The sequence below is a fragment of the Artemia sp. Qi Xiang Cuo genome, chromosome 16 (assembly GCF_049724085.1).
Source record: "Artemia sp. Qi Xiang Cuo chromosome 16, ASM4972408v1, whole genome shotgun sequence".
NCBI classification, from domain to species: domain Eukaryota; kingdom Metazoa; phylum Arthropoda; class Branchiopoda; order Anostraca; family Artemiidae; genus Artemia; species Artemia sp. Qi Xiang Cuo.
Window position 1 is genome coordinate 11,538,502 of NC_142809.1, and position 23,125 is coordinate 11,561,626.

At 36.1% G+C, this 23,125-nt stretch overlaps 2 protein-coding genes across 3 annotated transcripts in view; one reads left to right on the forward strand and one right to left on the reverse strand.

Moving 5' to 3' along the window:
• Positions 1-752: 752 nt before the first annotated feature.
• On the reverse strand, positions 753-3,887 carry LOC148942563 (uncharacterized). The gene is made up of 3 exons (XM_089102303.1): positions 3,821-3,887; positions 1,264-1,619; positions 753-1,154 (listed from the first exon to the last, which is right to left on the reverse strand). Exons 1-3 carry the CDS (start codon positions 3,885-3,887, stop codon positions 753-755), a joined length of 825 nt encoding a protein of 274 aa, XP_088958429.1.
• A 7,685-nt stretch (positions 3,888-11,572) lies between these two features.
• The window catches only part of Cdk7 (Cyclin-dependent kinase 7), a 121,891-nt gene continuing 110,338 nt past the window's right edge, over positions 11,573-23,125 (forward strand). For both annotated transcript variants that reach the window (XM_089102694.1, XM_089102695.1), the window contains exon 1: positions 11,573-11,657. The gene's annotated coding sequence lies outside the window, so the exon portion shown is untranslated. The remainder of the gene's footprint in view (positions 11,658-23,125) is intronic.

Here is a 23,125-nt window from a genome sequence, read left to right on the forward strand (position 1 = left end):
AGAGTTTGCAGTAAGATCAGCAATTTCGCTGGTGTGAGACGGAATCGACTTCCTTTCTTTTAAAAAAAAGGAGGCAAAAATTAGGGTTAACGAAGAATGTGGCAGAGTCGTCGAAGTATAAAAGAAGACCAAAAATCGATTCCAAAAGTATACTTGCTCTGAAAAACTTTTGTGTTGGTAAAGCTGAATCAAATCAATTGTAAGGACTGCTATTAAGACTATTTCAGACTATATGTCAGTCTTATACTTGCATTCTAGCGTAATAGATGTTTAGTGTTATACAAACAATTCTTACTTTGTACAAAAATAATGAAATCGATATTAGGTGCGTGAATTCATGAAAATGTAGGGGGCTGGCTAAAATTTATTTTTCAAACCTCGTGGCGGGGGGTCATCATTAACTTGTTGTGTTTCAATTAAAAAACCTGAGGAAAGGGTTTTTCCATGAAAATACCAAAAAGATTAAAATCTAGGAGGGCATTCCCCCCAGCAATCAACACCCCAGATCGACTTGGGCCAAGTGCTTAGCGTTGATAATAATGCTCACTTTTTTTCAAGCTGTTTATATGATTTCATATGAAACATTTATATTCCTATGTGAAATTTAGATTAGTTCAATCTTCGTGACGAAAAGGTTGACTTGGAAAGTTTGCAATCGAATTCAAGTGGTGTAGATGGTATATCCCTGATAATTACCAAATTGGTTCAGTCAGTTATAACACCTATTCTATTACTTGTACTTGTAGCGGGAATTAGGCGTTTCCACCTTGCCCGGTATCAAGGATCTTCGAGACCTCTTTGAACCACGCAATGCGGTCTTCTGCCAGCTGCTTTGCAAATGGGATCCAATGAGTTGTCCATCTGTGACCAAACTTTCTGAACCCCCTAATTGGTTCAATGTCTGATTTGGCCAAGTTCCACCAGCTTTTCCGCTGTCCTCCTTGGCGTCTCTTCCGAAAGCTAAGTGGCTCAGCTAGATGGATTTGGCGAGGCAAGTACACTGGTGGTCTCCGCAAGACATGGCCTAATCGTTTCAGTCGACGCTCCTTGATCGTGATGGCAACGTCTCTCTTGATACTACAGATTCGTCGTATATCCACGCCTGATTTGTGATCACTCAGATGTATACTGAGAATGCTACGCGGAATGGTATGCTCAGACACCGTCAGCGGATTTTTATATTCGCTTTACTGACCAAGTTACGTATCCATAAAGAAGGATTATTTGAAACAAAGCCAGGTAGACTCGAATTTTAGTTCTTACGCTAACTTCACGCCAGTTACACAACGGTTTTCTAAGGGAAGCAAAGACCGTCTGTGCTTTCTGTAATCGCTGTTGCATATAGGCGTCAGAAGATCCATCAGTAAAAAGCTGGGAGCCAGGGTATGTGAAGCTGTTGATCTGATCTAACTGTACTTGATTTACAGTTAATGAAATAGGATCAGTGTGATTTATTGTCATAAATTTTGTATTCCCCGTATTGACTTTCATGTCAATACGATCTGCCCAAGTAACTACCTCATCGAGCATAGTTTGAGCTTTCTCTGGGTCCGAGAGGATTGCGACATCATCAGCGTATTCAAGGTCTCCAAGTGAAAGGTTCTGTCCAATCTGAACTCCTGGATGATAAAACAGTGCATTTTCAAGCACCCAATCAATACAGTAGTTAAACAGAGTCGGAGACAGGACGCAGCCTTGTTTTACTCCAAACTCAACTGGAAATTCTTCAGTCTCTTCTCCGTAAACTCGAACTCGGCTCACAGAACCCTTGTAGTATGCTTTAAGTAGTTCAAAAATTTTTAGACGCATTCCATCATTTTCAACAAAGTTCTAAAGTGTTTGGCGAGTGATCGAGTCGAAGGTGGAAATGAAGTATAGAAATATCAGAATCAGGGGCAAATTATACCTTTCAAACTACCGAATAATAAGGCGGAGTGCAAAAATATTTTCAATGCAGACTCTACCAGGACGGAAACCGGCTTTATTTTCACGAGTTCTTTTTTCCCTTGCCCCCATGAAGCGGTTAAGGAGGATAACCCCAAAAAATTTTTACTGCATTGTCACCTATTCTATGTCATTTGATTAATAAATCAATGGAAAATGAGATTTTCTCGGAAGCTTCGAAGGTCGCACAACGTTACACAAGGTTACACAACGGTGGTAAGAGAGATGACCCTTCAAATAAATGACCCATTTCTATTTTTCCTTTTCTTTCCATTTCTATTTTTCCATTTCAATTAAACACTCAATTTGGTTTCAGGAAAAGACTATCAACCGAAAAGACTGCAATCAAGCTTATGGATTGGGTAAATGAGGCGTGCGTATTGGGTCTAATTTCAGCTGCCTTATTCCTAGATTTAAAGAAAGCCTTTGAAACAATTGATCATAAAAGATCGTTACTTGAACTGGATAAAATCGGTGTGACTGGAAAGAGCTTCTTATGGTTTAAATCTTACTTTAGTGCCCGGAACCAAATCGTGGTGAACGGGTATTCAACTTCTGTAGCTAATGGGATAACATGGGGTGTACCCCAAGGGTCTAAACTAGGTTCTTTTTTCTTATTTTGCTGATCGAATTAAGTATTATTTGCAAGAGGCTGGTATAATCTTTTTTGCGGATGATACTCTTTTACTTATTGCTGTACCATCAATTAATCTACCTTTTGGTTAAATGACAAAGGCGTTGCTGAGTTTATTAACTGGGCATATTTTCATATTAAGAGATTAAATTATACAAAACTATTCACATTTAATTTTCTCGGGCATCTAGTGTTGAAACTAACTTATAACTAATAGTAAATGGCAATTAAACAAAAATAGCAAGGGGAACAAAGTATTTTGGTTTTATGATTGGTGAAAATCTATCATGGAAAACACACTCTGATATTAAAGCTTCGAAATTGTCAAGATCTCTGGGAGTGCTTCGCCGAGTTAAAAACTTAGTTTCAAAGAAGATTCTTAGATTATTTTATCCTGCTATTTTTTAATAGTATATTTCCTATGTGTATATTATATGGGTAATTAATTCTGTGTCATGTTATAAAAAATTGAAAATATTCGAAATAAAGCTGTTAAACTTTTGTCACTTAAAATATTCATTACTCAAAATATTAATGAATGTTAGACTAAGAATCAACTTCTTGATATTTCAAAAACTAGAGATTATCAAGTTAGTATTTTCACATATAAATTTCTTAATAATTTACTTCCCTCTTCTTTCAAAAATATTTTTCCACTAATAGTGGTCCTCACAGTCCGAATAAACGAGGAGCATCGAATTTAGTACATCAAATTAGAAATGCGAATAGAGCTTCTTTTGTAATAAGAAATTTTGCTCCCTATATAAGGTAAATAATATCGGTTCCAATACGAAAGACAAGTCATCTGGTGACCTTCAAGGCCACAGCGAAAAAATTTTGCCGTGCAAAAGAATAGAATTTATGTAAGTAGGATGGTTGTTGTATATATGTGGATTTAGATAACAATTATGAAGGACGGTGCTTAATCTCACACACCAAAGATCATAACAAAATGAGAATATAAAAAAGGACAATATTTTTTAATAAGAGAGTTAAAAAGAAATTGTACCGACAATCAAAGACCAAATATTTTGACTTCACTAACGAAAGACTTTATCAACAGGGAGGGGGGGACTTAGCTAGAATATACTTATATGAAAAAGTGAGAAAAGTGTGAAAAAAAAAATTAAAAATAAGAGCTATACAAGAACAGCCAGAGCATTGAAAGAAAAACTCAGACCTATTAACTGGAGTCAATTCAATAAAGTTTATGATTGAGGGAGGGGGGGGGGGCAACTTTACCGTTCAACATCCAGAGGGGGTGGAAATTTGTTGTTTCCTCAATTTTTCTTTGAAAATACCAAGCCATTATCATGAACGGCCATTTTTCAGATGGGCAAGCCTGTATTAAAGCAATTGCGCCGAATACAATTTATAGTAAAAATTTTAACTGCCATGCTCATAGACTCAACCTTGTGTCAAGGGATTCCATTCAGAACTAGAGATGAATGGCATCTTTCATCTCCATTCTTCAAGAACTGTACTGTTTTATTGCAAATAGCAATAGACGCTATCAACAGGTTGTTGATGCTCAGAAAGCCAATGGCATAATTGTTCTTCAGCTGGAGAAATCGTCTACTACAAGATGGGCATACTGGAATAGATCAGTTAACATAGTACTGAATAGATACAACCGTATGTTGGCCGTTTTATCAATTACCAGAACATCTAGTGACGAAGAATCGGCAGCTCAGGCCCACGGACTCGCAACTAGACTTCAGACATTTTAATTTATGTTTACACTCCATCTAACGGAAAAAAAATTTTGTGCCGAGATTCCTGTCTGAGCAGCTGCAGGAGGCAGACCTAATTTTTTCTAGGGCTACTGGTTTTATTGTAGGTACGCGAGATAAAGTTATAGAAATGCAAACTGACGATGGTTTTGATTAAATATTTCATAAAGCAAAAGGATTTTCTCGCAAGTTCAGCCGCACTGAAGACCTTTTGTAAAATTTAAAAAAGTGTAGACTTTGGGAAAAAGTAATCTTGCTGTAGTAAAAGGATCAACTAAGAATGTTTTCAGAAGGGACAACGAAATCTACTGTTGGAAAACAATAATGACTGGAACAGCGATGACTGGCCACAAAAACGACCTAAATAGGTCAGGACTTAAAGAAAGAATTTGTATTTTTACAGGGTGGCTGTATCGAACCTCTGGTGACGTCATGACATCAATTTTCTTGCAGTAGACAGATTCTGCTTGAAGTTTGAAAGCTGCTTCATGAATGTCTTATACTGTTAGAGCAAATATCTGCGTTATATGTTGATTCATTGCACTTTATCAATACTAGCCAACTAGCTAGTGTGGCAGCACATTACAGAGAAGCTTGCATTGACACAACTCTGTTGGCCTCACAAATGGATCTTCTGAGAAGATAAATAGACTCTTTAGCTAATAAGCAAAAAGATTTCTTTGAATCTGTATGTAATTTTTTGAAAATTATGCAATTCTTCATTATTCTGTCTATCAAAACGGTAAGTAATGAGAGATTCTACACTAAGCCTGATTAAAACCTATTTAAGAATAACTATGCGCGACGAAAGGCTCAGTGATCTGAGATTGATATTTAGTGAAAAGGCTCTTGTGAAATTATTGGATTTCAATCCTATGCTTATATCAGAGCCAGATAAAGGGCGATTGGAAGGATTGGGACCAATCGGGCCCCCCGTTTGAAAGGGCCCCGCGCTGCCATCAAAATTAACATATTTTTTTCGAAATTGAGAAATATTCTTAACAATTCCAGTAAGCGTTGCTTTTGGAGAGAGATCATTTTCCAGGTTAAAACCAATAAAAAACTATCTGATATCAGCTATGAATCAGAAAAAAATTAAATTGTTCGGGAATTATGTCGATTGAAAGTAGGAAATTAGACGCAAGGAAGTTAGATTTTCAAACAGTTTTAGAAGAATTATCTCGTATAAGACAAAACTTAGAAACATTTAAATTCATTTATTCATATTTTGTGATGTAAATTTCAAAAGGCATTTTCAGCAATTTCAAAATAGCTATAGGGAAAAAACTTAAATTGACTTAAGCTCAAAACATGGACAAAAAAGGACAAAAACGTAAACTTAAAGTGAACAAACTTGATCATCAATTTAGACAAGATCAGGAGAACAACCTGAAAGTTGTACATGTAATAATGAAAATGAAAAACCTAGACACTCAAAAGTGACAAGACCAATCTAAGCAGCTAAGGCAAAGGGCATTGAAAAAAATTCTTAAGCAAAGATTAACGAAAATAAAAAAAAAACAAAGAAATATGTGATTAGAATTCTTGCGAAAACGACAATTACAACGAGTCAACAACAAACTTGAAGAACAAAGAAATATGCTGCTAAAAGATAAGTGGCAGCGAAAATTACAACGAATTAAAAATGAAAATGAAGAACAAAGAAATCTGTGGTTAGAAGATATACGACATCAAAAACAAGTATGCAATAAGAAGATAAGCAGCAGTAAGAATTACAAGCAACAACGGGAATCAGAACGTGTCAAAATGAAAGTGAAGAACAAAGAATTGTAGGGTTAGCCGACACGCAAAAGCGAGTGTCAGAACATGTCAAAATTGATAGCAAAGAACGAAGTATTGTGCTGCTAGAAGGTATTGGACAATGGACAATTCTTCTGGGATTGGTATGTTTTGATGGGCGTCTTTGGGCTGAAAAACCTCTTCCTAGCTAATTTATCTATTACGGGTTGCCTCTCGGTAATAGCATAACATATGTATCCATGAATATATATTTAGTTAAAGGTAATAGGCTTGAGATTGCCTGTGCTAGATTTCAACTCTTGTTAATAGAGGAGCATTGACAAGTGCTGAAAACCATGTTGTGACCAGGGCGAGTCCATGATTTCACAAAGCCTCCATTCATGGGGGTCCTAGGGACTTCTTGCTTTCCGGTTCTAAGCTGGCTTAAGCACTTTGGTGTAGACTTGAGAAGATATGTGATCCCCGTCCTGCACTGGTATCCGGGGTCATTGCTTTTCCTGAGGCGAAAATAATTTCAATGATTTAAAGAACATGAAAATTGGAACTTGGAATGTTACGACATTAAAAAATGACTATCGTATCGACATTTTGACTGACGAATTCAGACGATTCGAACTGGATTTATTAGGAGTTTCAGAAACTCATATCCCAGGGGTAGGAGGCAAGGAATTAGGTGATACAGAATTTGTTTACTCAGGCAGGAAGGATGGGGTAAATAGACAGGGAGTAGGCCTCGTGATGAATAAGGAAGCTGCTAAGTCTTGTTTAGGCTGGGAAGGTATTAATAATAGAATACTAATTGCTCATTTTATGACTAGAATGTTCAGGGTATCAGTTATAGTAGTATACGCCCCTGTAGAACCGACTGATGGAGATACTAGTGACTCAGATGAATTTTACTTACAGTTACAAGAGCAAATAGACAAGGTCCCAGGTAGAAATATGATGTTATTACTGGGAGATTTTAAAGCCCAGGTTGGTAGAAATAAGTATAGATGGTATCCCAGCTTAGGTAAATTTGGTGTAGGAAAAGAAAACGGTAATGGATACAGACTTTTGCAACTTTCTAGGTATAACAATCTAGTTATAACCAATACGGTGTTTGGTATATTCCATCACGTGATGGTAAGACAGCAAACCTTATTGATTATGTTATAGAAAACCGAAGACTGGCAGGATCAATACAAGATACTAGGGTATATAGGAGTGCTGCTATTGATGTTAAAAGTAAAGATCACCATCTAGTAGTGTCAAGGGTTAATTTAAAGCTGAAATATCGGAAGGGTAATTACCTCCCGGGAAGTTATGATGTTAGTAGACTCCAGGATGAGAATGTGATAGAAACTTTCCAGGAACAGTTGAATACTAAACTTGAGAGTTTAAAATTTGCTAATGTGGAAGATGGTTGGAATAATTTTAGAAACATAATTTTTGAAGTTGCTGAAGGTGTATTAGGGAAGAAAGCTAGAACTGCAGCTAAGAATATTAGTGAAAAAGCTTTATGCTTAATAGAAAGGAGAAAGGACTTGTACAAGAATTATCTGAGTGATAGATCGCATAAAAACAAAAGAAATGTAAAGAAAGTGGAGAAAGCATTGAAATATGAACTAAGGAGGTGTGAAGTGGAGGCCATGGATAAAATTGCCGAGGATTTATAAGATGCAGCTAAACGGCATAATAGTAAAATATTGTACTGGCACGTTAATAAATAGAGAGGTAGTAGTCAATCCGGACTTGTCCCAGTTAAAGATAGGAATGGGGAATTATCGATAGGAAATTATCGATAAGGAAAAAGCTAAAGCGAGATGGGCCGAACATTTTGAGAACTTGCTTAACCGAGATAGAGTTGCAGGAAAAAATATAGAGGAAAATGAAAAAGTTTGTGATACCTTGGATGTGAAGGAAGATTTGTTTTGTGAGGAGGATTTAGCAACAGTACTAAAAGGTTTAAAGAATAATAAGGCTCCAGGTGCTGATAGGGTAGTAAATGAGTTTCTTAAATATGGTGGCTCTGAGGTTAGAAATAAGTTATTGAAGATTATGAATATGATTGTTGAAAAAGGGGAAGTACCTAACGATTTTAGGGAAACCTTAATTAAGCCACTTTATAAGAAAGGTGATAAAAGTGAGTGTGGTAGTTATCGAGGCACTAGTCTGGTGTCTGTAGGTAGCAAATTGCTTAGTAATATGATACTTTTAAGACTGAGAGATGCCGTAGACAAAGTTTTAAGAGAAGAGCAGTGCGGTTTTAGAAAAGTTAGAGGATGTGTTGACCAAATTTTCACTCTTAGGTTAATAATTGAGAAGTGCCTAAGTTTTCAAACACCTTTGGTCCTCAGTTTTATAGATTATGATCAAGCGTTCGATTCAGTTGATAGAAGAGCTTTATTAAAGGTTTTATCATTGTATGGTATACCAGACGAATACATTAAAGTGATTAGTGCTATGTACGGGAATACCACTGCTGCGGTTAAGGTAGGAAATGAGGTTAGCAGCTGGTTTTGTATTAAATCAGTAGTTAAGCAAGGTTGTGTTCTATCCCCCTTTACATGGATTATTTTGATGGACTTTGTTTTAGGGAGCGCAGGAAAGGCAATGGGAGACCATGGAATCAAATGGGGAGGAAAAAATCTCCTGGACTTGGATTATGCTGATGATTTAAGCATCCTAGATGAAAGCGTGAGCAAAATGAATGAAGTTTTAGAGGTTTTGCGAGTTCAGGGTGCTAGTATTGGTTTGAAAATTAATGTTAGGAAGACTAAGTCACTAAGGCTAGGAATAAGTAAAGATGAAAAGGTGACGTTGGGTAATGAAAAGATTGATCAGGTGGGCAGCTTCACTTACCTTGGTAGTATTATGAGTAAAGATGGTAGGAGCAGTGAAGATGTTAAAAATAGAATAGCCAAGGCTCAGGGTGTTTTTTTTCACAGTTAAAAAAAGTCTGGAAGAATAGGAAGATAAGTCTGCAAACCAAGATTAGAATCTTAGAAACTACAGTGATGACAGTGGTCAAATATGGCTCTGAAGCATGGACGCTCCGAAAAGCGGATGAAGATTTGCTAGATGTTTTCCAGAGAAATTGCTTAAGGATTGTTCTGGGTACCCTGCTGACTGAGCGTATTTCAAACAATAGGCTATACGAAAAATGTGTTTCAATACCGCTTTCTAGGTCTATAATAAAAGAAAGGTTGAGGTGGTTAGGGCTTGTTGTGCGGATGGAGGATGACAGATTGCCGAAGATTGTTCTTTTCGGCCAACCATCTGGGGCTAAACGGAAGGCAGGTCGTCCCCGTCTGGGGTGGGAGGACGTCATAAAGAAAGGACGTCGAGAAGGGCGGGTGTAAAAAGGGAGGCTTTGAATAGATTGGGGTGGAGGAGGAGCGTGCGTAGCTGTGTTGGCCTCAGGCGGCTTGGTGCTGCGATGAGCTGTTAGTAGTAGTAGTAGTAATAATCGTAATGTTTTCAGCTTCAAATTTGCTGGACAAATTTATCACAAAATGAATTTAGTGGCACATCCATCACTTACCCCTTAAGGAGATTTTGAACCACATCCATATAGCCAAATGTACCTTTTAGACCCTGAAGATACTGCTCAAGAGCGCCTTACACATCCTTTAGATAATGGGATATGTCGTAACCCAACAGATCTCTTGGAAGAAATATTGCAAGACACAAATAACTATGCTAAAGGTTACAAGAAAAATGCTAGAAGTGGAGGATGATTTAAATCAACCCTTTGTATATATATATATATATATATATATATATATATATATATATATATATATATATATATATATATATATATATATATATATATACATATATATATATATATATATATATTATTTAGAAAATTTAATATATAGAGGAGGCCCCGCGAAAAAATTTCCAATTGGGCCCCACACCTAGTCGATCCGGCCCTGCTTGATATTTTTTAGAAATGAGATTTTGTCGATTCCCAGTGTTGCGATAAAACTGTAAATTACTTTCCAGCTTTAGCCCTCTCTTTGTTCTTTAAAAACTTTTAAGTTGCTTCTTACTATTATTAGTTAGTTTTGGGAGAGCGCTGTGCAAAGCACTGTGAAAAAATATTGCTCTTCAACAACTCTGTGAGCCTGCCACTTTAGGGGGCCCACAGAGGTTGCTTAGCTCTCCCCCCTTAGCTCAGAATAAAATTACGTGGCTGGTCTACTGCTTAAAACGTAGAATATATTTTAACTTTACATCATAGTATTTTAATGACGATAAAGGATCGGTAGTTTGCCCCAGTGCTATATCTACTTTATGATATGTGAAATTGCCGTCTTTTCTTTAAAGACGACAGTGACGGTTAAACAGTTCCCTGTATTGTCGTTTGTATACAAGTTTTGGACAAATAGGATTTCATATTGTCTAAAAAAACTTCTCGTATTAACTTACTTAATATTCGTAATTATGTCAACCTGTTTATGATTGAAGAGCTATTTATCCGATCAATCTTAGACCATTCTAAACTTATAATACAATTTGTATCACACAGATTACGACGTAAAACACTGTGGAAGACCTTGCAACTAAATAATTAAAAAAAAATTGCTTAGGATTACTCGATAAATTACAAATAAAATAATATGGGTGGTTTTTTCACTCATCAATGTGCTAAGATCTTATGTCTTTTGTCAGAAAACGCTTAAAAGTGAAATTTTTGAAATAAGATCTCACATCTTTTGTCCTTTTATGCAAGCGTCTTTCATCATTCTGCTCCAATCAGTGGTCTGAGAACAATAGGTCCGTTTTTTCACTCATTCATGTGCTAAGGTCTTATATCTTTTGTCAGAAAACGCTTAAAAATGAAATCTTTGAACTAAGATCTTACATCTTTTGTCATTTTTATGCAAATGTCTTTCATCATTCTGCTCTGATCAGCGGTCTGAGAACAATGATGAGTATGTAAGATCTTAGAACAAAGATGAGTTAAAAAATGATAATCTTTGCAGAAAGATGTAAGAACTTAGATGTAAGATCTTAGTGTTAAGAAACGGGCCTAATGATAAGTATATTACCAAAGTTCTCTCATCATTGTTCTATATAGCAGAAAAATGGCGTTCTTCACGCTTTTTGCCAACATCAGTGAGCTGTAAGATCTTAGAACAAAGATGAGTTAAAAACGATAATCTTTACAGAAAGATGCAAGACATACAAGATGTAAGATCTTAGTGCTAAAAAAGGCCCTTATAGGGCCGTTTTTAATAAACGGTTATTTGCTAGAATTTAATTGCTGCCTAAGGAAATAAATGCATCATAACAGCACGGACAGTAGGATAGCTGTTAGATAGTGGCCTTAGCCGTGTTTTCAAATAGAGACTACCATTGGCTTTAGCTAAGTATTCAATTCCAAAATTTAGTTTGAATCCAGGTTAACGGCAAAATATGACCTTGAAATTTTAGGGGGCTGGCCACTTTTTCTGCCATGAGCGTCATTTTGTTGTAAATTTCGTTCAATTGGTTACGACGTCAAGCAAAGTTTAAATTCCCAGAACGTGATCAGCCAACTTTAATTAAAAAGCAAGGAAATCTAGTCGTGAAAAGTATTTTTGTAAGAGGTAAAATCTTCATTGTATATGAAATTTTCTGTAAGTAGTGTATTTATCACATCAGGGCACTGAGTTTGGTATTAATTTATATTCTTGTCAAATATAGGCTAATGATTGCCACCATGAAAATTAGCATCCTTGCTCCCTGATGAGATAAGATATAGGCTAGGCTCAAGGTCTAGACAGATCTTTGCTGATTCTGTTGGTTTGGATTCAGGGGGGTAATTTCATCAAAATCCTTGGGGGGGGGGGGGAAGTTGGAGCCAGTTTTCCCACATCACATAAAATGTGTGAAAACACTATAAAATTAATTTATAGTACTAGCCTATATAAAGGTAACTTAAAGTACTACAAAGGTAAATGTTTCCCACATCCAGTTTCCCACAGCCAGTTTTCCCACATCATATAAAATGTGTGAAAACGCTATAAAATTAATTTATAGTACTAGCCTATATAAAGGTAACTTAAAGTACTACAAAGGTAAATGTGTACTAAAGAACTGATCTGTTTCTGTTGGTGCTTGAATTATGCAGGTTTATCTTATTTTTGACAAGATTTTGGATAAACTAAAATTCAGCCGGTGGGGGAAGGTCTGGGAGAGGAAGTTGCCTTCCTGCCCCATTGCAAATTATGCCCCTGTTTGGATTATTTTGGTATTGGTACAGTGGATATGACCACATCTATAACAAATGCAAAAAAAATCCAAAAACCACTTGATAAACATTATAAAATAATTGTACAACCTATATCATCCTTAAAGGTCTCTTTTCTCTGCTCCTCCTCTCCCTAAAGGGTAAATATATGGGGTAAAATTCAAGTTTAGAAGATTCTTGCTATCTTAGAAAGTAGTTGAATTAAATGAATGCAATTTTCAGGAATGGATCCAGTCCAAAAATATACCCTTGGTAGGTATTGTCAAGCTTCTAAGCCTGTGTCTAAGACCATACCAGGGGGGGGGGGTTGAACTCCTTCCAAAATGTTTGTCTGACTTGTAAAAATGAAGCAAAAATGGATATAAACACATTTTTTATGGTTTTTTTTGTACCCCCCCCCCAAAAAAAAATCCTGGGTATGGCCTTGCCTGTGTCTACCCTTTTGTTGAAAGATTAGGTTTAATTCTTGTCTTGGAGGCCCTTGTTATCTTTGGGTAGTTGAACTAAGTAAATGATAATTTAGGAATGAATCAAGGGCTGAAAATATACCTTTAGAAGGTGTTAGCCTACCAAGCTACTATATCTATACTTTTGTTATTTCTAAGCTGAGAAGCTTAGAATATATGGCATGTATATAGGCTAACTCTATAAATTGTGGCAAAAAATTACCTTAATTTTAAGTTTTCAATGTATTTTTATTGGCTTTAGTTTTTGAAAATGTAATTCTTGTTATTTTAATAGAATTATAAGTCATATCAAGGGTTTTTCCCTAAACTTAAAACACCACTTTACAGATCTTTTAAACCTTATTAATTGGGATTGAACAAAAGTATAAGGCTCAAAACACTTTTCTTGTGCCTTATTTTAGCAGGAATAATTACTTTAAATTGCAGCTGGGAGCTATCTAAGGATCTCTCCTTGTGAAGCTCCAGAGTTGACAACTGAAGTTGATCTCATTAATGTTTAGCGACCAGGTGCAATTGGATGATCAGTTGCTTCCCAGTTGAATTTACAGAGGACCACTCAGCATTCAGCCTTTGTTGGAAAATGTCAATGGATTCAGCAGTTATTTCTTCTGAGAGTTAATTCTAATTGCTGACGACTCTTGAGGAAAAGAATTGAATGACTCTGGATAGGGTAGACTGCTTTACAAGTTTCAGTTGATGACCTCTAGTTCTTGAATTAGGACCAACAGTAGGAAATAAGGCTGGGAGAGTATTAGCCCTCATTAACTTGTAGGCTAGAATGGTATCACCTCTATTTCTTCTGGATACAAGTGTTGGAAGTTTTAGCTTTGCTTGCATTGCAGGGTAGGAAAGCTTCTATATGCTGGATATCACTTTGGTGGCTTGTCTATGCACATCTTCCAAAACTCTTATGTAAGTTTTTGAATAAGGATTCACTTTTATGACATTGCCAAAGGTCAATGGCCTCTGAAGGGGTAGGTGCTTCAAAATATCTTCTGGGCAATCCTTTAGGCTCTGGATACATTCCCAAGTGTTTTATTCACTCAAGTCAGCCACTTTCTGAGATATCAAGAAGCCACTAAACTAGAATTTTACTGTAGATAAGCCATTTTATAGGTTTTTTCTTAGATTTAGGAAATATATTAACATATATAGCAGCTCTCCAGAAATAGATATACTGGAACAAAAAGAGAGGCATTATTATTACATTGCTAATTTTGTGCTTTTTTGTGTGGTTAAAACAAGTTTATGACAAATAATATATTTGTTTCCTTACTTTTTATTGCCTGATCTTTTGTAAAACCAGTTACTCTGTGACATTGTAGAATTGAGATTAGGCCCTGGCACCGTGCTGGCAGATCAACCAGCCAAACACCACTGCCAGCAGAGGTGGTGGTGTTAGGCTGACTTTGAATTAATTTTGCAGCAATTCTTCATTGTGTCAACTGCAAAGTTGGAGCTTTTCTTTCTTGTGGGGTTTAGTATTTCAATTTTCCTGATTAGAAATCAAGCAGGGCTTACACTATCCCGGAATTTTTGGGTATTTCCCCAAAAATCTATGCATCACCCCAAAAGAAAATTTGGTTCCCCAAATTCCCAAAGATCACCCAGTCATGGTGCCACCCCTAGCAATTTATCACCAGTGACTTTCCCTGCCAAATATTATTTTGCATACCATAATTCTTCACTACTCTCTTGTTCATTGATTTTTGTCTGTATTGTTACTTTGCATGAAAACCAGACACATGCAATTGCAATATACACAGTTCTTCAGATGTTGACAAAAATGATATTGTCTTTATGAAATGAGATTAAAACATTTCAAATACAGTTTCCCAATTGCTATTTCTTACATCATTTGTAGTCAAGAATTTTATTTTTAAATTAAATAGAACGCATTCACTACTATACAGCTTCAGTTAGATTTGAAATTGATAGTCAACAGATTGTTTCTACAGCTGAATTTGTAATTCAACTGTAAGTTTGCAGAATTTTGTTTTCTTTTGCTGTTTTTAGATAAGATTTTCTTAATGTTTAATACACAATTGTTGAACGCCTGATAGATTAAAGAAAATACAATCTTCTTTCTCAAATATTTTTAACTCCCTCCCCCCACAAAAAAAATATTCTATTGAGACAAAATTTATCTATAGACTAAGCTTTGTACAAGGTTGGGAATTAAAGATTGAAATAGAAGTTACCCCAAAAACATGATTAATAAAAAAATTGTAAATTATTGCCTATCGGGGGGGGGGGAGGGGATAGGGGGCTATCATTTTAAAATGATAATACCTTATATTTTTTTTTATTGGAAGCAGGGATGCCAAAAAGATAATTATTTTTTTTTTCATTTAAAGTGGGGACAGAAGAAAATGATATCAAATCCCCTGGGAAACCATTGAAATATTTTGATAGACCTAGGGCGCCCCCATTAGGACTTGTTCATTGTCTTGGGTATTTTGCAATTTCTCATAGGCTACTGGCCTAATTTGGCTTTTTTGTCTGCTTCCTTTTAATAAGATTCTTTAGATCTTATTGAATGCCCAGGCAAATCTATGACTCATTTTTCCAATAATTTTATGTATATCTGAATAATTTTGACATTTTTGTCGTTGTCATTGTACCCCTTTACTCATACCCTCAATTTTTTTTTTCAAGGAACACTAAGCTGTTTAACATTATTTTGCATGTTTGTTTGGACAATATAGTGACCTAGCTAATTATTAATTAAATTATCTTTTTAATGTAAAGCAGAGACGGTATCCTATCAAGGTGGTATCCAGAGGGGGGGGGGGTTAGGTAAGTATTAAATTTAAATGATAATATCTTGAATTTTTTTTATTGAAAGCAGGGATGCCAAAAAGTTAATTATTTTGCTTAATTTAAAGCAGAGACGGTATCATATCATGGTAGTATCCAGAGAGGGGGAGGGGATAGGGAGCTATCATATTTAAATGATAACACCTTCATTTTTTTTTGAATGCAGGGATGCCAATAAGTTAATTATTTTTTTTTAATTTAAAGCAGAGACGGTATCTTATCAAGATGGTATCCAGAGGGGGGGGGGGCACAGGGAGCTATTTAATTTAAGTGATAGTACCTTGAATTTTTTTTATTGACAGCAGGGATGCCAAAAAGTTATTTTTTTTTAAATTTAAAGTAGAGACGGTATTCTATCAAGGTGGTATCCAGAGGGGGGGGGGTTAGGGAGGTATTATATTTAAATAATAATATCTCAAATTTATTTTCTTTTTAAAGTAGGGATGCCAAAAAGTTAATTATTTTTTTAGTTTAAAGCAGAGTTGGTATCCTATCAAGGTGGTATCCAGAGGAGGGGGGGGGCTAGGGAAGTATTATATTTAAATGATAACATCTTGAATTTTTTATTGGAAGCAGGGATGCCAAAAAGTTAATTATTTCTTTTAATTTAAAGCAGAGACAGATTTTATAGAACATTATATGGCTACTTTAAAAAAAACACAAAAGAAAGTGTGAAGGGAGGTGAGAGGCTTTTACAAGAATTAAATAAAAAAAACAAGTTTTTTTAACTGAAAGTAAGGAACGACGTTAAAACTTAAAACGAACAGAAATTATTCCGTATATGAAGGGGACTGTCCCCTCCTCAACGCCTCGCTCTTTACGCTAAAGTTTTTTTATTGTTAAAAAAATAGAGTTGTGAGAAAGTCAAACTTTAGCGTAAAGAGCGAGGCGTTGAGGAGGGGACATCCCTTTCATATACGGAATAATTTCTGTTCGTTTTAAGTTTTAACGTCGTTCCTTACTTTCAGTTAAAAAAACTTTTTTTTTTTATTTAATTTTTGAACGTTTTTGAATTAATGCAGGTTTTGATATTGGCTCACCGTACACGAATAATTAAAACAAAATTTGCATATTATATTTGGTTAAATGGCTTTCTCGAAACTTGTTTAATTTTATTTACGAACGTTTTTATTAGTAATAAATATACGTAACTTAGAATTAACTTACGTAACGAACTTCTATATTCATAAATTTTTAACATGTATATTAGGGGGTTCGCCCCCTAGTCAATACCCTGCTCTTTAAACTATAGTTCAAATTTTTTTTTCCAGTTCTTTAAAAATGACCTCTTAATCACAATCAGTTGATCAGTTGAAAAACTTGTTTTTTTTTATTTAATTCCTGATCGTTTTCTTTAATAATGCTGGAAAATCCGGCGCCCCCTTCAGAGCAATGTTCCGTCCCCCATGAAATCTTTCGTCCTGTACAGAGACTTCTCAAAAGCCCCCGACCCTCTCCTACCCCCAACTACCAGAAAAAATCTCCTCTGAAAAAGTCTGTATACTTCCCAATAACCAATACTATATGTTAACATTGAGTAAAGTTCATAACTTTCAGCCCTCCCCCTGGGGACTTTGGGGGATCAAGTCATCCTAAAAGACATTTTTATCATATTTTCGACCATGCTGAACAAAATGGCTATCTCAAAATTTTGATCGGGTGACTTTGGGAAAAAAATGAGCGTGGGAGGGGGCCTAGTTGCCCTCCATTTTTTTTGGTCAATTAAAAAGGGCACTAGAAATTTTAATTCCCGTTCCAATGAGTCCTCCTACGATATTATAGGACCACTGGGTATATACGATAACCCCTGGGGAAAAAAAAAAACAAAAAAAAAAAACAAACAAACAAACAAATAAACACGCATCCGTGATCTTTCTTCTGGCAAAAAATGGAAAATTCCACATTTTTGTAGATAGGAGCTTGAAACCTCTAAAGTAGGGTTCTCTGATACGCTGAATATGATGGTGTGATTTTCATTAAGGTTCTATAACTTTTAGGGGTCTTTCCCCCTTTTTTCGAAAATCAGCCAAATTTTCTCAGGCACGTAACTTTTGATGGGTAAGATTAAACTTAATGAAACTTATATATTTGAAATCAGAATTAAAATCTGATTCTTTTGATGTATCTATTGGTATCAAAATCCCGTTTTTTAGAGTTTCGGTTACCATTGAGCCGGGTCGCTCCTTACTTACAGTTCGTTACCACGAACTGTTTGATATGACAGTTTGGTTGCTACCAGTAGCTACTAGGTGGAGTATCCTATGAAAGTGTACTGTCAATGAGTAAAGAAAGTAAATTTAAGCTGTGATTTGAGAAAGACTGATGAAAACATTAATGTTTGTGGTCAACATTGATCGCGCCGGCGGCGCGCCGTTGACATCTTATTGGCGGCGTGCAGGTGGCGCGCTACCGCTGCTGTTTTTGGCCCTGCCTCTGCTGGTCTTCTCTCATCCGTGCGGCGCCGGGGTCTAATTGAGGTGTTCAGTTTTTCTTAGTAGGTGTGCTGAATTTGGGACAAATAGGCCTACTGTTTAACTTGAATTAAGAATGTAAATAATAACAGAAGGAAAAATAATAATCTAATTAATATAAGTATGCCACATATCAGTGTTCATTCAGAGTTCATGGTGAAAAGACCTGTTTTGGATTCAAACCTATTGCAAAGGATTATATCAATGCAGACGAAAAAATAGCTTTCTCCTGGATTATAAACAAACCTGTGTGGCAAGTTTATCTTTAATGAACTTAATTTACTATTATTCGCTCGTCGCCTGACCATCACGTGTACTTTGCGTGTATTGGTTTAAATTATTTTTGAAGTGAATTTATAACGAGATGAGCGTTTCCGAGCTTTTGTATTCACCTCTGTTAAACTTTGTTTTTGAAAATTTAAGTGGTGTTGATGAAGCCGTTATTTTACGAAAAGGAGTGGACTTTTTTAAAGATTTGGAAACTGTTAAGTCAGAGAAAGCAAAGCTATGGAGTTTTGTGAATGAAAATGATCCCCCTGTCAGAAGGGGCACTAATGCAATTCTCAGTCACCTGCAAGATATTATAGACTTTATGAAGAAATGTGATGCCGATGGAAAACAGCTCCCTTGTTTTGTCATCAAAAGACCAACAGAAGTCCCTGTTATCTCTGCTACAGCGTTTACACACGTCACATTCAAGCTTACGAGCCTTGAACAAGCGATTTTGCTAGTTTCTGCCAAGATTGATTTGTACAATCTGAACTTTCCTCAAATACCTGTGATTAGCCAACCTGCTGCGTGTGATACGCATACTACAATTTTGATCTCCGATCCCCCACCTGAGCATGGTGACCCGCTAAAGCGAAAATCCGTAATAGATTCAATTTCTGGACATCAGCTGGTGTCCAGAGTGCATGCGACTAAAAAGCGGTGGACGGTGAATATTGAGAAATCTGCAGCTGAAGATTTTTGCAAATCAGCAAAGGAAGCTACCTGGTTCTAGTGTGAAAGTTATATCTAAAAAACACACTGGTGTTATTCGAGAAGTCCTGTCTGATTTTGACCTTGAAATGCTACGGAACCAGTTTGGTATAAACGGGTCTAGTCGGTTTGGAACAAGCAAATCGGTTAAGCTTGAATTTGCAGACGCGATTACTAAAGGATCATTTCTGCAAAACGGTGTGAAGATTGGGTATGAAAACTTCCGTGTTTATGAGTTCAAGCAATTGCCAAAGTGTTGCTTCAAGTGTCGTTCCCCTGGACACTTGGAAAGTGCATGTACTAGTAGCGCTCCCAAGTGCGCTCGTTGTGCTGGACCGCATTTATCTACGAACAGTGATCGTTGTACGGAATCTCCGAAATGTGCCAATTGAGGAGGATCTCATCCTTCTTACAGCCTACGATGCCCTGTGATTAAGAAGATCACTGATAAGGTCTATTCTCAAAAATGAATCTGGACATAAGTATAGTCTCATTTAATTTTAATGGAACAAGAGGTAAGGCCTTTTTGATTGATGATCTGTATGTTAATTACGACTTTGTTTGTCTCCAAGAACATTTACTGACTGCCTTTAGCAAAACTTTTCTGAGACGAAGCAGTGATCACGTTGTTTTTGAGCGTCCAGTTAAAATTATGTGCGACCATCCTTCTGGCGGCTTAGCATGTGTTTTTAAGATAATTATTTCTGGTGTAAGTCCTGTGCTTTTCCAATCAGATGACACTTTTCTTGCGGTGCGTCTTGGTAATGTTGTATTAATCAATGTGTATCTACCATATAATGATCGTTCCATTCGTTCACTTCAGAATTTCTCTTGTGCTTGTAATGGTCTTAAAACTTTAATTCAAAAGATATCGGATAAGGGGTTGCATTTTGTTATTGCTGGTGATTTTAATACTGATCTGGTTTCTGATAATGTAAGGAATGGTCAGCTTTTTGATTCTCTCCCGGCTTAAAAAATTGTTCGGAAGTCCCATGATTATACGTATATTCACCATTCAGGTAGTAAATCAGACATTGATCACGTTATTTGTTCTGCAGCTCTTGTCTGCTCGCCCGTTACGGTTCATTTTGACGAGAATGATCTTGATCACCTTCCGCTGTCTTTTTGTTTATCAAAGTCTGTTGTTTGTTCTGAGAGTATGTCTAAGAGTCGTGGTGTACGTTCTAAATGGTTTTATAAGCCTGATTGGAATGATGCGAATTTTTCTGTTTATCTTATAACTTTGGCTTCACTTTTAAGTACGATTTATGTTCCTTATCAGCTTTTGCAGTGTAGTCAGAATTTTATTTATGCTAAATATGAAATAGACCGATATTATCATTCTATCCTCTCTGCTATGAAAGAAGCTGAAAAAATTTCTGTCCCAGTTAAGCGAATCCGAAAAAATACTCAAAAGCCTCTTTGGTCACTTGACCCTAACCTTAAGGCCTGTAAAAATAAAGCTAAATTTTGGCTAAAAATTTGGACAGATTGTGGTTGCCCCAGGTCCGGTAATGTTTTTCTTATTAAACAGAAAACTAAATTGGAATTCAAGAAGTATCTAAGAAGTGTCCGATACCGTGGGCTTGATTTTCCATCTTCGCCTAAAAAATGAAGGATAGTAATTAATTAAAGCAAAACAAACGATTCTGATGTAAGTAGTATTGATATTCCACCAAGTTCTTGGCATGCATATTATTCGAAGATTTTCTCCGTTTTGAATTATTCCGTTCATAAATAGTTTGGTGAAGCGTTTGTTAAAATTGTCCCTAGATTTCTAAGTCAGCGCTTTGTTTTGCCTATATCGCGTTGTGAAGTTTTGAACGCTTTGAATCATCTTAAGTCGAAATCTATTGATGCTGATGGTATCTCTAAAATGCATCTAACTCCCCAATGTGCTGAACTTGTGTCACATCTTGCGCTCTTGTTTCAAATGTGCTTGGCGTCTTCTGTCGTCCCGGAAAGTTTTTTGTGTGGCAGCGTGACTTCAATTTTAAAAAGAAGTAAACTGCCAACAGATTGTTCTTCTTACCGTCCAATTTGTGTTTCTTGCAATATTAGCTAGGTCTTCGAGTATATTCTTTTACCTAATCTGACTCGAAATATTTCTTTCTTTGGTGAGAATCAACTTGGTTTCAAACCTGGTGTGGGGTGCCAGCATGCTCATCGTGTCATTTCTTCTATTCTACTTTCTAATTCTTCTAAGGGTAAAGGCGCATATCTCTGTACACTTGATCTTTCAAAGGCTTTTGATTCTGTTGTTCATAACCAGCTTTTCTTTTCTTGGGCTTCTTCTGGTGCTAATTTTTCGGTTATTTACCTTCTACGGTTTTGGTATTCTAATTCTTACATCCGCCTGAAATCTTTTCCAGAAACAACTATTAAAGTGCTTCGTGGTGTTAGGCAGGGGGGTGTTTTATCACCAACCCTGTTAAAAATTTGTATTTCTAGTGTTCTGGAAAAGATCTAAGGCACTTATTTTTCTGGTTCTACTGATGTTTCTTACATTGCCAATGCTGATGACATTCTGTTGATTAGTCATACTAACTCTGCTCTTTCTGCGATGGTTTCCTTAGTTTCTCAGCCTTTCCTAAATATTGGTCTATCCCTGAATCTTGACAAGTGTGAATTCTTATCTTATAATCTGTCTTCGTCTACTCCTCTGGTATGTAATGAATTTTCTGTACTTTCTGCCTCTTCCTTTCGGTGGCTTGGTATTATTGTTTCTAATTCTCTAGCTCTCTTTCGTAAACAGATTGTTGCTGATTCAGTAAAAAAAATTCAGTTCAGTTATTCAAAAATTGTAGCAAACCGTGAAAAATATAACAGAAGAGCTCTTGGGTGCTTAATCTCGACTTTTTCTTATTATTCTGTACTTTATTTTTCGGGTGTTCATTCTGTTCTTAAGCTAAAGGATTTAAAAAAGATTAATGTTACTTATTTCAAATTTTGCAAATTTCTTCTTTCTCTGCCTCCATGGACTAGAAATCGGTATCTAGTTCATAATTTTTATGTTACGGATGTAACTCAAAAGCTCGGTGTCCTACACAAAAGCTTTCTGCAGATGCATTTTGTAAATTTGGCCCTGGCCACGGTATTTTACAGTTCTTTTCGTTTTTTAATTTAATTGATAGTTTTTGTTGATTATTTTTTTTTTTTTTGGTTTTGTTTTTCTTTTTTATTATTATGTACTCCACTTGTACTACTTTTTGTTAGTTGTGGGTAATAAATGATTGATTGATTGATTGATATTAAAAGTTCAGAATTTCATAATTTTTTAGTTTGAATGCTTACATATCCTAAGGCTATGTATGAGTCCATCAGAGGGGTAAGGACAAATTTCAACCATAAGAAAAAGAACCTTAAACTAGCAATCTAAGAATGTCTCTGTTTCTGTTCTAACATGTCCCCTGTTGAAGAGCAACTATTCTGCAACCAGTGGTGGAACCAGGGGGGACGGACGTGAGGGGAACCCCCTCTAAATTCCCCGCCGGTATGGCATATTTTGGAGTGAATCTTAACTATCTGAGCAAGTTTCCCAATATTTCGATAGCCTTTTCGCCTTGGTACGAAGAAACCCGTTTTCTTAGAGCTTTGAACATCGCAAATGAAAATATTGAACCACTTGCCAGGGCTTGTACAAAAATTTTAGTTTGGCATACCAAAACAGAGAAAACTACGCCAGTTGTGAAGGCAGTAGGGCTAAAGTACAATGACACTAATATTCCATTTCTACTGAATCAACTGTGATAGTTGCATTCAAACAAGGGATGAAACTCTTTCTGAAAAGCAACAAACCAATGCTTTTTTTTGTATAGTGACATTGTAAATTTTCAGATCTTGCCCTTATATTACTCGGAGAATCTTAATTTTAACTTTGGCTTATATGTATCTACTGATTCTACTTTTTCTAAGCGAGTAATATTGTATTTATATATTAATGGCTATGTATATGACTAGGCTTGTAATATATTAGGTTTTCTAATTGCGTATTAGCATAATCGTCATAATCATCAAATCATAATCATTGCTTTAATCTTCAAAACATGCTATGTGTGTACAAATTGCTGATACAGGCATATCAG

Bases quoted from the DNA above. Each gene is read 5' to 3' on its own strand.
- LOC148942563 (XM_089102303.1), bottom strand. From the start codon at position 3,887: ATGGCTTGGTATTTTCAAAGAAAAATTGAGGAAACAACAAATTTCCAC. The intron at 1,620-3,820 runs GTAAAGTTGCCC...TTTATCATCCAG, and splicing joins CCCCCTCTGGATGTTGAACG to GAGTTCAGATTGGACAGAAC. The intron at 1,155-1,263 runs GTAAGAACTAAA...ACGGTGTCTGAG, and splicing joins GTAACTGGCGTGAAGTTAGC to CATACCATTCCGCGTAGCAT.